This window comes from Dendrobates tinctorius, unplaced genomic scaffold, assembly GCF_039654945.1.
Source record: "Dendrobates tinctorius isolate UK_male_01 unplaced genomic scaffold, ASM3965494v1 ptg000410l, whole genome shotgun sequence".
In the NCBI taxonomy this organism is placed as follows: Eukaryota; Metazoa; Chordata; class Amphibia; order Anura; family Dendrobatidae; genus Dendrobates; species Dendrobates tinctorius.
This window is the reverse complement of record NW_027362074.1, coordinates 1,565,548-1,581,696: the sequence shown is the minus strand read 5'-3', so window position 1 is coordinate 1,581,696 and position 16,149 is coordinate 1,565,548. Positions and strand designations below refer to the sequence as shown.

Genomic DNA, 16,149 nt, shown 5'->3' with positions numbered 1-16,149 from the left:
CTGGGCGGGGCGGAGCAGCTTGACTGGGCGGAGCTTCCAGTGGCGGCTCTGGGCGGCGGGCTCTCTGAGACAGCACTTCCGGCCGCTGACCCGTCGTCCTTCTGGTCGCCGCCATCATGGTGCTGGAGCTGCAGAAGGTTGTGGCCGGGGAGCCCGAGGAGGTGAGCGGAGCGGCGGCTGCTGGTACTGCGGGCTATGGCGCTGACAGCCGGTAATGGTGAACTCTGTCATTACAGGAGGAAGAGGAAGAACAGGAGCTGGTGGTGAGTGCGGAGCCCGGGATGGAGGAGGAGGAGAGCGGCCTCTATCACTGAGGGGAGGAGGAGAGCGGCCTCTATCACTGAGGGGAGGAGGAGGAGAGCGGCCTCTATCACTGAGGGGAGGAGGAGAGCGGCCTCTATCACTGAGGGGAGAAGGAGAGCGGCCTCTATCACTGAGGGGAGGAGGAGAGCGGCCTCTATCACTGAGGGGAGGAGGAGGAGGAGAGCGGCCTCTATCACTGAGGGGAGGAGGAGAGCGGCCTCTATCACTGAGGGGAGAAGGAGAGCGGCCTCTATCACTGAGGGGAGGAGGAGAGCGGCCTCTATCACTGAGGGGAGGAGGAGAGCGGCCTCTATCACTGAGGGGAGAAGGAGAGCGGCCTCTATCACTGAGGGGAGAAGGAGAGCGGCCTCTATCACTGAGGGGAGAAGGAGAGCGGCCTCTATCACTGAGGGGAGGAGGAGAGCGGCCTCTATCACTGAGGGGAGGAGGAGAGCGGCCTCTATCACTGAGGGGAGGAGGAGAGCGGCCTCTATCACTGAGGGGAGGAGGAGGAGAGCGGCCTCTATCACTGAGGGGAGAAGGAGAGCGGCCTCTATCACTGAGGGGAGGAGGAGAGCGGCCTCTATCACTGAGGGGAGGAGGAGAGCGGCCTCTATCACTGAGGGGAGGAGGAGGAGAGCGGCCTCTATCACTGAGGGGAGAAGGAGAGCGGCCTCTATCACTGAGGGGAGGAGGAGGAGAGCGGCCTCTATCACTGAGGGGAGGAGGAGGAGAGCGGCCTCTATCACTGAGGGGAGGAGGAGGAGAGCGGCCTCTATCACTGAGGGGAGGAGGAGGAGAGCGGCCTCTATCACTGAGGGGAGGAGGAGAGCGGCCTCTATCACTGAGGGGAGAAGGAGGAGAGCGGCCTCTATCACTGAGGGGAGAAGGAGAGCGGCCTCTATCACTGAGGGGAGAAGGAGGAGAGCGGCCTCTATCACTGAGGGGAGGAGGAGAGCGGCCTCTATCACTGAGGGGAGGAGGAGAGCGGCCTCTATCACTGAGGGGAGGAGGAGGAGAGCGGCCTCTATCACTGAGGGGAGAAGGAGAGCGGCCTCTATCACTGAGGGGAGGAGGAGGAGAGCGGCCTCTATCACTGAGGGGAGGAGGAGGAGAGCGGCCTCTATCACTGAGGGGAGGAGGAGGAGAGCGGCCTCTATCACTGAGGGGAGGAGGAGAGCGGCCTCTATCACTGAGGGGAGAAGGAGGAGAGCGGCCTCTATCACTGAGGGGAGGAGGAGAGCGGCCTCTATCACTGAGGGGAGGAGGAGAGCGGCCTCTATCACTGAGGGGAGGAGGAGGAGGAGAGCGGCCTCTATCACTGAGGGGAGGAGGAGAGCGGCCTCTATCACTGAGGGGAGAAGGAGAGCGGCCTCTATCACTGAGGGGAGGAGGAGGAGAGCGGCCTCTATCACTGAGGGGAGGAGGAGGAGAGCGGCCTCTATCACTGAGGGGAGGAGGAGGAGAGCGGCCTCTATCACTGAGGGGAGGAGGAGGAGAGCGGCCTCTATCACTGAGGGGAGGAGGAGGAGAGCGGCCTCTATCACTGAGGGGAGGAGGAGAGCGGCCTCTATCACTGAGGGGAGGAGGAGAGCGGCCTCTATCACTGAGGGGAGAAGGAGAGCGGCCTCTATCACTGAGGGGAGGAGGAGAGCGGCCTCTATCACTGAGGGGAGGAGGAGAGCGGCCTCTATCACTGAGGGGAGGAGGAGAGCGGCCTCTATCACTGAGGGGAGGAGGAGAGCGGCCTCTATCACTGAGGGGAGGAGGAGAGCGGCCTCTATCACTGAGGGGAGAAGGAGAGCGGCCTCTATCACTGAGGGGAGGAGGAGGAGAGCGGCCTCTATCACCGAGGGGAGGAGGAGGAGGAGAGCGGCCTCTATCACCGAGGGGAGGAGGAGAGCGGCCTCTATCACCGAGGGGAGGAGGAGAGCGGCCTCTATCACTGAGGGGAGGAGGAGGACAGCAGCCTCTATCACTGAGGGGAGGAGGAGAGCGGCCTCTATCACTGAGGGGAGGAGGAGAGCGGCCTCTATCACTGAGGGGAGGAGGAGAGCGGCCTCTATCACTGAGGGGAGGAGGAGGAGGAGAGCGGCCTCTATCACTGAGGGGAGGAGGAGAGCGGCCTCTATCACTGAGGGGAGGAGGAGAGCGGCCTCTATCACTGAGGGGAGAAGGAGAGCGGCCTCTATCACTGAGGGGAGGAGGAGAGCGGCCTCTATCACTGAGGGGAGGAGGAGAGCGGCCTCTATCACTGAGGGGAGAAGGAGAGCGGCCTGTATCACTGAGGGGAGAAGGAGAGCGGCCTCTATCACTGAGGGGAGGAGGAGGAGAGCGGCCTCTATCACCGAGGGGAGGAGGAGGAGGAGAGCGGCCTCTATCACCGAGGGGAGGAGGAGGAGGACAGCGGCCTCTATCACTGAGGGGAGGAGGAGGACAGCGGCCTCTATCACTGAGGGGAGGAGGAGGACAGCGGCCTCTATCACTGAGGGGAGGAGGAGGACAGCGGCCTCTATCACTGAGGGGAGGAGGAGGACAGCGGCCTCTATCACTGAGGGGAGGAGGAGGACAGCGGCCTCTATCACTGAGGGGAGGAGGAGGACAGCGGCCTCTATCACTGAGGGGAGGAGGAGGAGGAGAGCGGCCTCTATCACTGAGGGGAGGAGGAGAGCGGCCTCTATCACTGAGGGGAGAAGGAGAGCGGCCTCTATCACTGAGGGGAGGAGGAGAGCGGCCTCTATCACTGAGGGGAGGAGGAGGAGAGCGGCCTCGATCACTGAGGGGAGGAGGAGAGCGGCCTCGATCACTGAGGGGAGGAGGAGAGCGGCCTCTATCACTGAGGGGAGAAGGAGAGCGGCCTCTATCACTGAGGGGAGGAGGAGGAGGAGAGCGGCCTCTATCACTGAGGGGAGGAGGAGAGCGGCCTCTATCACTGAGGGGAGAAGGAGAGCGGCCTCTATCACTGAGGGGAGGAGGAGAGCGGCCTCTATCACTGAGGGGAGGAGGAGAGCGGCCTCTATCACTGAGGGGAGAAGGAGAGCGGCCTCTATCACTGAGGGGAGAAGGAGAGCGGCCTCTATCACTGAGGGGAGAAGGAGAGCGGCCTCTATCACTGAGGGGAGGAGGAGGAGAGCGGCCTCTATCACTGAGGGGAGGAGGAGAAGGAGAGCGGCCTCTATCACTGAGGGGAGGAGGAGGAGGAGAGCGGCCTCTATCACTGAGGGGAGGAGGAGAGCGGCCTCTATCACTGAGGGGAGAAGGAGAGCGGCCTCTATCACTGAGGGCAGGAGGAGGAGGAGGAGAGCGGCCTCTATCACTGAGGGGAGGAGGAGAGCGGCCTCTATCACTGAGGGGAGGAGGAGAGCGGCCTCTATCACTGAGGGGAGAAGGAGAGCGGCCTCTATCACTGAGGGGAGGAGGAGGAGAGCGGCCTCTATCACTGAGGGGAGGAGGAGAGCGGCCTCTATCACTGAGGGGAGGAGGAGGAGAGCGGCCTCTATCACTGAGGGGAGAAGGAGAGCGGCCTCTATCACTGAGGGGAGGAGGAGAGCGGCCTCTATCACTGAGGGGAGGAGGAGAGCGGCCTCTATCACTGAGGGGAGGAGGAGGACAGCAGCCTCTATCACTGAGGGGAGGAGGAGAGCGGCCTCTATCACTGAGGGGAGGAGGAGAGCGGCCTCTATCACTGAGGGGAGGAGGAGGAGGAGAGCGGCCTCTATCACTGAGGGGAGGAGGAGAGCGGCCTCTATCACTGAGGGGAGAAGGAGAGCGGCCTCTATCACTGAGGGGAGGAGGAGAGCGGCCTCTATCACTGAGGGGAGGAGGAGAGCGGCCTCTATCACTGAGGGGAGGAGGAGAGCGGCCTGTATCACTGAGGGGAGAAGGAGAGCGGCCTGTATCACTGAGGGGAGAAGGAGAGCGGCCTCTATCACTGAGGGGAGGAGGAGGAGAGCGGCCTCTATCACCGAGGGGAGGAGGAGGAGGAGAGCGGCCTCTATCACCGAGGGGAGGAGGAGAGCGGCCTCTATCACTGAGGGGAGGAGGAGGACAGCGGCCTCTATCACTGAGGGGAGGAGGAGGACAGCGGCCTCTATCACTGAGGGGAGGAGGAGAGCGGCCTCTATCACTGAGGGGAGGAGGAGGAGAGCGGCCTCTATCACTGAGGGGAGGAGGAGAGCGGCCTCTATCACTGAGGGGAGAAGGAGAGCGGCCTCTATCACTGAGGGGAGGAGGAGAGCGGCCTCTATCACTGAGGGGAGGAGGAGGAGGAGAGCGGCCTCTATCACTGAGGGGAGGAGGAGGAGGAGAGCGGCCTCTATCACTGAGGGGAGGAGGAGAGCGGCCTCGATCACTGAGGGGAGGAGGAGAGCGGCCTCTATCACTGAGGGGAGAAGGAGAGCGGCCTCTATCACTGAGGGGAGGAGGAGGAGGAGAGCGGCCTCTATCACTGAGGGGAGGAGGAGAGCGGCCTCTATCACTGAGGGGAGAAGGAGAGCGGCCTCTATCACTGAGGGGAGGAGGAGAGCGGCCTCTATCACTGAGGGGAGGAGGAGAGCGGCCTCTATCACTGAGGGGAGGAGGAGAGCGGCCTCTATCACTGAGGGGAGGAGGAGAGCGGCCTCTATCACTGAGGGGAGAAGGAGAGCGGCCTCTATCACTGAGGGGAGAAGGAGAGCGGCCTCTATCACTGAGGGGAGGAGGAGGAGAGCGGCCTCTATCACTGAGGGGAGGAGGAGAGCGGCCTCTATCACTGAGGGGAGGAGGAGAGCGGCCTCTATCACTGAGGGGAGAAGGAGAGCGGCCTCTATCACTGAGGGGAGGAGGAGAAGGAGAGCGGCCTCTATCACTGAGGGGAGGAGGAGGAGAGCGGCCTCTATCACTGAGGGGAGGAGGAGGAGAGCGGCCTCTATCACTGAGGGGAGGAGGAGGAGAGCGGCCTCTATCACTGAGGGGAGGAGGAGGAGGAGAGCGGCCTCTATCACTGAGGGGAGGAGGAGAGCGGCCTCTATCACTGAGGGGAGGAGGAGGAGGAGAGCGGCCTCTATCACTGAGGGGAGGAGGAGAGCGGCCTCTATCACTGAGGGGAGGAGGAGGAGGAGAGCGGCCTCTATCACTGAGGGGAGGAGGAGAGCGGCCTCTATCACTGAGGGGAGGAGGAGGAGGAGAGCGGCCTCTATCACTGAGGGGAGGAGGAGGAGAGCGGCCTCTATCACTGAGGGGAGGAGGAGGAGAGCGGCCTCTATCACTGAGGGGAGGAGGAGGAGAGCGGCCTCTATCACTGAGGGGAGGAGGAGGAGAGCGGCCTCTATCACTGAGGGGAGGAGGAGGAGAGCGGCCTCTATCACTGAGGGGAGAAGGAGAGCGGCCTCTATCACTGAGGGGAGGAGGAGGAGGAGAGCGGCCTCTATCACTGAGGGGAGGAGGAGGAGGAGAGCGGCCTCTATCACTGAGGGGAGGAGGAGAGCGGCCTCTATCACTGAGGGGAGAAGGAGGAGGAGAGCGGCCTCTATCACTGAGGGGAGGAGGAGAGCGGCCTCTATCACTGAGAGGAGGAGGAGAGCGGCCTCTATCACTGAGGGGAGGAGGAGAGCGGCCTCTATCACTGAGGGGAGGAGGAGAGCGGCCTCTATCACTGAGGGGAGAAGGAGAGCGGCCTCTATCACTGAGGGGAGGAGGAGGAGGAGAGCGGCCTCTATCACTGAGGGGAGGAGGAGGAGGAGAGCGGCCTCTATCACTGAGGGGAGGAGGAGGAGAGCGGCCTCTATCACTGAGGGGAGAAGGAGAGCGGCCTCTATCACTGAGGGCAGGAGGAGGAGGAGAGCGGCCTCTATCACTGAGGGGAGGAGGAGAGCGGCCTCTATCACTGAGGGGAGAAGGAGAGCGGCCTCTATCACTGAGGGGAGGAGGAGAGCGGCCTCTATCACTGAGGGGAGGAGGAGAGCGGCCTCTATCACTGAGGGGAGAAGGAGAGCGGCCTCTATCACTGAGGGGAGAAGGAGAGCGGCCTCTATCACTGAGGGGAGGAGGAGGAGAGCGGCCTCTATCACTGAGGGGAGAAGGAGAGCGGCCTCTATCACTGAGGGGAGGGGGAGGAGGAGAGCGGCCTCTATCACTGAGGGGAGGAGGAGGAGGAGAGCGGCCTCTATCACTGAGGGGAGGAGGAGGAGAGCGGCCTCTATCACTGAGGGGAGGAGGAGGAGGAGAGCGGCCTCTATCACTGAGGGGAGGAGGAGAGCGGCCTCTATCACTGAGGGGAGGAGGAGGAGGAGAGCGGCCTCTATCACTGAGGGGAGGAGGAGGAGGAGAGCGGCCTCTATCACTGAGGGGAGGAGGAGGAGAGCGGCCTCTATCACTGAGGGGAGGAGGAGGAGGAGAGCGGCCTCTATCACTGAGGGGAGGAGGAGGAGAGCGGCCTCTATCACTGAGGGGAGAAGGAGAGCGGCCTCTATCACTGAGGGGAGAAGGAGAGCGGCCTCTATCACTGAGGGGAGGAGGAGGAGAGCGGCCTCTATCACTGAGGGGAGGAGGAGGAGAGCGGCCTCTATCACTGAGGGGAGGAGGAGGAGAGCGGCCTCTATCACTGAGGGGAGGAGGAGGAGAGCGGCCTCTATCACTGAGGGGAGGAGGAGGAGAGCGGCCTCTATCACTGAGGGGAGGAGAAGGAGAGCGGCCTCTATCACTGAGGGGAGGAGAAGGAGAGCGGCCTCTATCACTGAGGGGAGAAGGAGAGCGGCCTCTATCACTGAGGGGAGGAGGAGGAGAGCGGCCTCTATCACTGAGGGGAGGAGGAGGAGAGCGGCCTCTATCACTGAGGGGAGGAGGAGGAGAGCGGCCTCTATCACTGAGGGGAGGAGGAGAGCGGCCTCTATCACTGAGGGGAGGAGGAGAGCGGCCTCTATCACTGAGGGGAGGAGGAGAGCGGCCTCTATCACTGAGGGGAGGAGGAGAGCGGCCTCTATCACTGAGGGGAGGAGGAGAGCGGCCTCTATCACTGAGGGGAGGAGGAGAGCGGCCTCTATCACTGAGGGGAGGAGGAGAGCGGCCTCTATCACTGAGGGGGGGAGGAGGAGAGCGGCCTCTATCACTGAGGGGGGGAGGAGGAGAGCGGCCTCTATCACTGAGGGGAGGAGGAGGAGAGCGGCCTCTATCACTGAGGGGAGGAGGAGGAGAGCGGCCTCTATCACTGAGGGGAGGAGGAGGAGAGCGGCCTCTATCACTGAGGGGAGGAGGAGGAGAGCGGCCTCTATCACTGAGGGGAGGAGGAGGAGAGCGGCCTCTATCACTGAGGGGAGGAGGAGGAGAGCGGCCTCTATCACTGAGGGGAGGAGGAGGAGAGCGGCCTCTATCACTGAGGGGAGGAGGAGGAGAGCGGCCTCTATCACTGAGGGGAGGAGGAGGAGAGCGGCCTCTATCACTGAGGGGAGGAGGAGGAGAGCGGCCTCTATCACTGAGGGGAGGAGGAGGAGGACGACAGCGGCCTCTATCACTGAGGGGAGGAGGAGGAGGACGACAGCGGCCTCTATCACTGGGGGGGAGGAGGAGGAAAGCGTCTATCATGGGGGGAGGAGGAGGACAACGGCCTCTGTCGCTGTGGGGTTCCCCCGCCGGGCCCCGTCTGTCGCTGTGGGGTTCCCCCGCCGGGCCCCGTCTGTCGCTGTGGGGTTCCCCCGCCGGGCCTTCTTGCAGGCACTTTGCGCAGTCACTGCAGTGTCTTCCTTGTCTCCCCAGGATCCGCTGACCACGGTCCGAGAACACTGTGAGCAGACTGAGAAGTGCGTGAAGGCGCGGGAGCAGCTAGAGATGTGCGAGACGCGAGTGACCTCCCGATCACACACCGAGGAGCAGTGCACGGAGGAGCTGTTTGACTTCTTGCATGCGCGGGATCACTGTGTGAGTGGCAGTGCGGAGGTGACGGTGGGGTGGATGGATGCAGTACGGGGTGTGATCGCGCTTCTTCCGGGGGGCTGGATGCGGCACATGGTGCTGTAGATGGATGCAGTACGTGGTGTGAGCGCGTTCCTTCCGGGTGGTTGGCTGAGGGTTGGAGGTGGCACATGGCGCTGTAGATGATGCAGTACGGGGTGTGAACGCGCTCCTTCCGGGTGGTTGGCTGAGGGTTGGAGGCAGCACATGGCGCTGTAGGTGATGCAGTACGGGGTGTGAACGCGCTCCTTCTGTGTGGTTGGCTGAGGGAGGCGGCACATGGCGCTGTAGATGGATGCAGTACGTGGTGTGAACGTGCTCCTTCCGTGTGGTTGGCTGAGGGTTGGAGGCGGCACATGGCGCTGTAGATGATGCAGTACGGGGTGTGAACGCGCTCCTTCCGGGTGGCTGGCTGAGGGTTGGGAGCTGCACATGGCGCTGTAGATGGATGCAGTACGTGGTGTGAACGCGCTCCTTCCGGGAGGCTGGCTGAGGGTTGGGGGCGGCACATGGTGCTGTAGATGGATGCAGTATGGGGTGTGAGCGCGCTCCTTACGGGTGGTTGGCTGAGGGTTGGAGGCGGCACATGGTGCTGTAGATGGATGCAGTATGGGGTGTGAGCGCGCTCCTTCCGGGTGGTTGGCTGAGGGTTGGGGCGGCACGTGGCACTGTAGATGGATGCAGTACGGGGTGTGAACGTGCTCCTTCCGGGTGGTTGGCTGAGGGTTGGGGCGGCACGTGGTGCTGTAGATAATGCCGCACGTGGTGTGAACACGCTCCTTCCGGGTGGTTGGCTGAGGGTTGGGGCGGCACATGGTGCTGTAGATGGATGCAGTACGGGGTGTGAACGCGCTCCTTCCGGGTGGTTGGCTGAGGGTTGGGGGCGGCACATGGTGCTGTAGATGGATGCAGTATGGGGTGTGAGCGCGCTCCTTCTGGGTGGTTGGTTGAGGGCAGCACATGGTGCTGTAGATGGATGCAGTACGGGGTGTGAACGCGCTCCTTCCGGGTGGCTGGATGAGGGTTGGGGGCGGCACATGGTGCTGTAGATGGATGCAGTACGGGGTGTGAACGCGCTCCTTCCGGGTGGTTGGCTGAGGGGCGGCACATGTTGATGTAGATGATGCAGTACGTGGTGTGAACGTGCTCCCTCCTGGGTCGTTGGCTGAGGGTTGGAGGTGGCACATGGCGCTGTAGATGATGCAGTATGTGGTGTGAACGCGCTCCTTCCGGGTGGTTGGCTGAGGGGCAGCACGTGGCGCTGTAGATGGATGCAGTACGGGGTGTGATCTCGCTCCTTCCGGGTGGTTGGCTGAGGGGCGGCACGTGGCGCTGTAGATGGATGCAGTACGGGGTGTGATCTCGCTCCTTCCGGGTGGTTGGCTGAGGGTTGGGGCGGCACGTGGCACTGTAGATGGATGCAGTACGGGGTGTGAACGTGCTCCTTCCGGGTGGTTGGCTGAGGGTTGGGGCGGCACGTGGTGCTGTAGATAATGCCGCACGTGGTGTGAACACGCTCCTTCCGGGTGGTTGGCTGAGGGTTGGGGCGGCACATGGTGCTGTAGATGGATGCAGTACGGGGTGTGAACGCGCTCCTTCCGGGTGGTTGGCTGAGGGTTGGGGGCGGCACATGGTGCTGTAGATGGATGCAGTATGGGGTGTGAGCGCGCTCCTTCTGGGTGGTTGGTTGAGGGCAGCACATGGTGCTGTAGATGGATGCAGTACGGGGTGTGAACGCGCTCCTTCCGGGTGGCTGGATGAGGGTTGGGGGCGGCACATGGTGCTGTAGATGGATGCAGTACGGGGTGTGAATGCGCTCCTGCCGGGTGGTTGGCTGAGGGTTGGGGCGGCACGTGCACTGTAGATGGATGCAGTACGGGGTGTGAACGTGCTCCTTCCGGGTGGCTGGCTGAGGGTTGGGGCTGGCACGTGGCACTGTAGATGGATGCAGTACGGGGTGTGAACGTGCTCCTGCCGGGTGGTTGGCTGAGGGTTGGGGCGGCACGTGGCACTGTAGATGGATGCAGTACGGGGTGTGAACGTGCTCCTTCCGGGTGGTTGGCTGAGGGTTGGAGGCGGCACATGGTGCTGTAGATGGATGCAGTATGGGGTGTGAGCGCGCTCCTTCCGGGTGGTTGGCTGAGGGTTGGAGGCGGCACGTGGCACTGTAGATGGATGCAGTACGGGGTGTGAACGTGCTCCTTCCGGGTGGTTGGCTGAGGGTTGGGGGCGGCACGTGGTGCTGTAGATAATGCCGCACGTGGTGTGAACGCGCTCCTTCCGGGTGGTTGGCTGAGGGTTGGGGCGGCACGTGGTGCTGTAGATGGATGCAGTACGTGGTGTGAACGCGCTCCTTCCGGGTGGTTGGCTGAGGGTTGGGGCGGCACGTGGTGCTGTAGATGATGCAGTACGTGGTGTGAACGCGCGCCTTCCGGGTGGTTGGCTGAGGGTTGGAGGCGGCACATGGCACTGTAGATGGATGCAGTACGGGGTGTGAACGTGCTCCTTCCGGGTGGCTGGCTGAGGGTTGGGGCGGCACGTGGTGCTGTAGATGATGCAGTACGGGGTGTGAACGCGCTCCTTCCGGGTGGTTGGCTGAGGGTTGGGGGCGGCACATGGTGCTGTAGATGGATGCAGTACAGGGTGTGAATGTGCTCCTTCCGGGTGGTTGGCTGAGGGTTGGGGCGGCACGTGGTGCTGTAGATGGATGCAGTACGTGGTGTGAACGCGCTCCTTCCGGGTGGTTGGCTGAGGGTTGGAGGCGGCACATGGCACTGTAGATGGATGCAGTACGGGGTGTGAACGTGCTCCTTCCGGGTGGTTGGCTGAGGGTTGGGGCGGCACGTGGTGCTGTAGATGATGCAGTACGTGGTGTGAACGCGCTCCTTCCGGGTGGTTGGCTGAGGGTTGGAGGCGGCACATGGCACTGTAGATGGATGCAGTACGGGGTGTGAACGTGCTCCTTCCGGGTGGTTGGCTGAGGGTTGGGGCGGCACGTGGTGCTGTAGATGATGCAGTACGTGGTGTGAACGCGCTCCTTCCGGGTGGTTGGCTGAGGGTTGGAGGCGGCACATGGCACTGTAGATGGATGCAGTACGGGGTGTGAACGTGTTCCTTCCGGGTGGTTGGCTGAGGGTTGGGGCGGCACGTGGTGCTGTAGATGGATGCAGTACGTGGTGTGAACGCGCTCCTTCCGGGTGGTTGGCTGAGGGTTGGAGGCGGCACGTGGCACTGTAGATGGATGCAGTACGGGGTGTGAACGTGCTCCTTCCGGGTGGTTGGCTGAGGGTTGGGGCGGCACGTGGTGCTGTAGATGATGCAGTACGTGGTGTGAACACGCTCCTTCCGGGTGGTTGGCTGAGGGTTGGAGGCGGCACATGGCACTGTAGATGGATGCAGTACGGGGTGTGAACGTGCTCCTTCCGGGTGGTTGGCTGAGGGTTGGGGGTGGCACATGGCGCTGTTGATGGATGCAGTACGTGGTGTGAACGCGCTCCTTCCGGGTGGTTGGCTGAGGGTTGGGAGCGGCACATGGCACTGTAGATGATGCAGTACGTGGTGTGAACTCGCTCCTTCCGGGTGGTTAACTGAGGGTTGGGAGCGGGACATGTTGCTGTAGATGGATGCAGTACGGGGTGTGAACGCGCTCCTGCCGGGTGGTTGGCTGAGGGTTGGGGGCGGCACGTGGCGCTGTAAATGATGCAGTACATAGTGTGAACTCGCTCCTGCCGGGTGGTTGGCTGAGAGTTCGGTGCGGCACGTGGCGCTGTAGATGATGCGGTACGGGGTGTGAACGTGCTCCTTCCGGGTGGTTAACTGAGGGTTGGGGGCAGGACATGTTGCTGTAGATGGATGCAGTGCGGGGTGTGAACGCGCTCCTGCCGGGTGGTTGGCTGAGGGTTGGGGGCGGCACATGGCGCTGTAGATGGATGCAGTACGGGGTGTGAACGCGCTCCTGCCGGGTGGTTGGCTGAGGGTTGGGGGCGGCACATGGCGCTGTAGATGGATGCAGTACGGGATGTGAACGTGCTCCTGCCGGGTGGTTGGCTGAGGGTTGGGGGCGGCACATGGCGCTGTAGATGGATGCAGTACGGGGTGTGAACGTGCTCCTGCCGGGTGGTTGGCTGAGGGTTGGGGGCGGCACATGGCACTGTAGATGGATGCAGTACGGGGTGTGAACGTGTTCCTTCCGGGTGGTTGGCTGAGGGTTGGGGCGGCACGTGGTGCTGTAGATGGATGCAGTACGTGGTGTGAACGCGCTCCTTCCGGGTGGTTGGCTGAGGGTTGGAGGCGGCACGTGGCACTGTAGATGGATGCAGTACGGGGTGTGAACGTGCTCCTTCCGGGTGGTTGGCTGAGGGTTGGGGCGGCACGTGGTGCTGTAGATGATGCAGTACGTGGTGTGAACACGCTCCTTCCGGGTGGTTGGCTGAGGGTTGGAGGCGGCACATGGCACTGTAGATGGATGCAGTACGGGGTGTGAACGTGCTCCTTCCGGGTGGTTGGCTGAGGGTTGGGGGTGGCACATGGCGCTGTTGATGGATGCAGTACGTGGTGTGAACGCGCTCCTTCCGGGTGGTTGGCTGAGGGTTGGGAGCGGCACATGGCACTGTAGATGATGCAGTACGTGGTGTGAACTCGCTCCTTCCGGGTGGTTAACTGAGGGTTGGGAGCGGGACATGTTGCTGTAGATGGATGCAGTACGGGGTGTGAACGCGCTCCTGCCGGGTGGTTGGCTGAGGGTTGGGGGCGGCACGTGGCGCTGTAAATGATGCAGTACATAGTGTGAACTCGCTCCTGCCGGGTGGTTGGCTGAGAGTTCGGTGCGGCACGTGGCGCTGTAGATGATGCGGTACGGGGTGTGAACGTGCTCCTTCTGGGTGGTTAACTGAGGGTTGGGGGCAGGACATGTTGCTGTAGATGGATGCAGTACGGGGTGTGAACGCGCTCCTGCCGGGTGGTTGGCTGAGGGTTGGGGGCGGCACATGGCGCTGTAGATGGATGCAGTACGGGATGTGAACGTGCTCCTGCCGGGTGGTTGGCTGAGGGTTGGGGGCGGCACATGGCGCTGTAGATGGATGCAGTACGGGGTGTGAACGTGCTCCTGCCGGGTGGTTGGCTGAGGGTTGGGGGCGGCACATGGCACTGTAGATGGATGCAGTACGGGGTGTGAACGCGCTCCTTCCGGGTGGTTGGCTGAGGGTTGGGGGCGGCACATGGTGCTGAAGATGGATGCAGTACGGGGTGTGAACGTGCTTCTGCCGGGTGGTTGGCTGAGGGTTGGGGGCGGCACATGGCACTGTAGATGGATGCAGTACGGGGTGTGAACGCGCTCCTTCCAGGTGGTTGGCTGAGGGTTGGGGGCGGCACATGGCACTGTAGATGGATGCAGTACGGGGTGTGAACGTGCTCCTGCCGGGTGGTTGGCTGAGGGTTGGGGGCGGCACATGGCACTGTAGATGGATGTAGTACGGGGTGTGAACGTGCTCCTGCCGGGTGGTTGGCTGAGGGTTGGGGGCGGCACATGGCACTGTAGATGGATGCAGTACGGGGTGTGAACGCGCTCCTTCCGGGTGGTTGGCTGAGGGTTGGGGGCAGCACATGGTGCTGCAGATGGATGCAGTACGGGGTGTGAACGTGCTCCTGCCATTGCTGATCTCTGATCTCTGCTCTCTACAGGTGGCTCATAAACTCTTCAAGCACCTGAAGTAGCCTCCTGTGGTCCCAGGCTGCTGTGTGCCATCTGCACCCTTTGCTTGCGCTGCTGCTGAGCTTCTCTTCCGTGATCCGGACCAGGCGCTGAAGGACGGAGCCCCATTGTTAATAAACGTGATGTTGAAGTGTTACCCCGTCTGTCCTGTGTTCTTGCTCCGCAGATCGGCTCCTGGTTCTCTGCGCTTCTCGCCGTTGTGCAGATGTTTCCCCCACTGTCTCCACTAATGGGAGTTTTTGGAAATGTATGTGGAGCAAGTATTTTGACGGCCGGGGTCAGCCTTGCGAGTCTCTTCTAAGTACCCGGCACAGCCGCCGGCACTCTGGACCCCGGAGTGTGCGGTTTCATAGAATTACATGCAGCCGCACATTCAGGTCCAAATGCCGGCGGCAGTGCCAGGTATTGAGGCGAGAGGCTCTAGCGAGATTCTCACATTGTACTTTCAAGTCTGATCCCGGCCAAAGGGATTGTCTAGGCCAGTAGAATGTACAGGTTACCTGGCCGTTAGACTTGGTCCTGTCTGTTGTGCTCCCCCCAGCGTGTAGCTGAGCATGGCGCGCCCCTGCTCCATGGGTCTGACCGATGATGGGCTTCTGCAATCTTCTACCTGATCATAAACCAGAACCTGCAGGTTGATGCCGCAAGAAGCAGAGCAGTAATCCCCCCCCCCCCCCCCACACACACACACTACCTGAGCCTTCTGCTTGCTGCTTGGATCTGATGTGTTCGTGGGGGCGCAAGATGGTTATTCCAGACTTTAGGGTATAGCCCAGCAATGAAACTGCCTGAATACATAGTGGGGCCTGTGTCAGACGACGTCCGAACATAGATCAGCCTGAATTATACCCATTCACCCAGCTATTCTTCCGACAGGTATGTCCATCCACCCAGCTCTCCTGCTCTCCTGCTGTCTGTCTATGAAGGACACACAGTGCGTCACCCAGCTTTGCACATAGACTTGCCTCTGCACCTAGCATTCACATGGTATGTCCATCCACCCAGCTCTCCTGCTCTCTGTCTATGAAGGACACACAGTGCGTCACCCAGCTTTGCACATAGACTTGCCTCTGCACCTAGCATTCACATGGTATGTCCATCCACCCAGCTCTCCTGCTGTCTGTCTATGAAGGACACACAGTGCGTCACCCAGCTTTGCACATAGACTTGCCTCTGCACCTAGCATTCACATGGTATGTCCATCCACCCAGCTCTCCTGCTCTCCTGCTGTCTGTCTATGAAGGACACACAGTGCGTCACCCAGCTTTGCACATAGACTTGCCTCTGCACCTAGCATTCACATGGTATGCCTTTCAGCTAACCCCAGCTTACCCCAGTGTTATTTATGACCTTGTTTACTCTGGCTTGATCATATACATCTGGTCCACTCTTAATTGTCTGGCCAAGATGAGCAGAGACCACTCCTCTCTGCTAAACACCTGACTGCACTTAGTTGTACATATATTGCAGAGCACAAGTCTGCATACACTTCAGTCTGCATTGTGATTGCTATAAGTGTGTGCTAGAAGTGTGAAGATTAATTTAAGAATTAAAACCAGAATTGAACCAGAAGGGAACTGAAGGTAACTGGACACAGTCACTGTAAACAATGTTTCTGTCACTTTCACCCCAATAATCCTTCACTTTCTGCTAATTCCCCTAATCCCTACTCCTAGTAAGGAACTGTTCATCTCTTCTTCAATCCTCCCCATCCACCTCACCTCCGCCTCAAAACTGTTCCTTAACATACAATCCTCTGTCTCCAAACACAGACAGCCCCCTCATGCCCTCTCCTGCTCCCACCTGCTAACACTTTCTCTGCTCCTTCTCACTGCTGGTGATATCTCTCCAAATCCTGGTCCTCCTCACCACATTCCCACAGTCATTTCTACCTCCCATCCACGCTCTATCACAACCTTCCGTAACCTCTCCAACCTTATACCCATTCACCCAGCCCCCGCTTCCCCAGTCCCACTAACAGGAGCTCTGTGGAACGCTCGCTCTGTCTGCAACAAGCTTTCCTACATCCATGATCTTTTTGTTACTACCAAACTCTCCTTCCTCGCCATCACCGAAACCTGGCTCACCCCTTCTGACACAGCCTCTCCTGCTGCACTTTCGTATGGCGGCTTCCACCTTTCTCACACCCCCCGCCCCAGCAGCAAACATGGTGGAGGAGTTGGTTTTCTCCTGTCAGATACCTGCTCCTTCAC

The 16,149-nt window shown here is 61.2% G+C and overlaps 1 protein-coding gene across 1 annotated transcript; it reads left to right on the top strand.

Annotated features, from left to right (window-relative positions):
* The first annotated feature begins 2 nt into the window (after window positions 1-2).
* UQCRH (ubiquinol-cytochrome c reductase hinge protein) lies at window positions 3-14,072 on the top strand. The gene is made up of 4 exons (XM_073563948.1): window positions 3-161; window positions 237-263; window positions 8,032-8,193; window positions 13,906-14,072. Exons 1-4 carry the CDS (start codon window positions 117-119, stop codon window positions 13,936-13,938), a joined length of 267 nt encoding a protein of 88 aa, XP_073420049.1. The 5' UTR covers window positions 3-116; the 3' UTR covers window positions 13,939-14,072.
* Window positions 14,073-16,149: the final 2,077 nt, after the last annotated feature.

Coding starts and splice junctions, on each gene's coding strand:
- UQCRH (XM_073563948.1), top strand. CDS start 117: ATGGTGCTGGAGCTGCAGAAGGTTGTGGCCGGGGAGCCCGAGGAG. Junction 162..236: donor TGGCCGGGGAGCCCGAGGAG/GTGAGCGGAGCG, acceptor CTGTCATTACAG/GAGGAAGAGGAAGAACAGGA. Junction 264..8,031: donor AGGAAGAACAGGAGCTGGTG/GTGAGTGCGGAG, acceptor TTGTCTCCCCAG/GATCCGCTGACCACGGTCCG.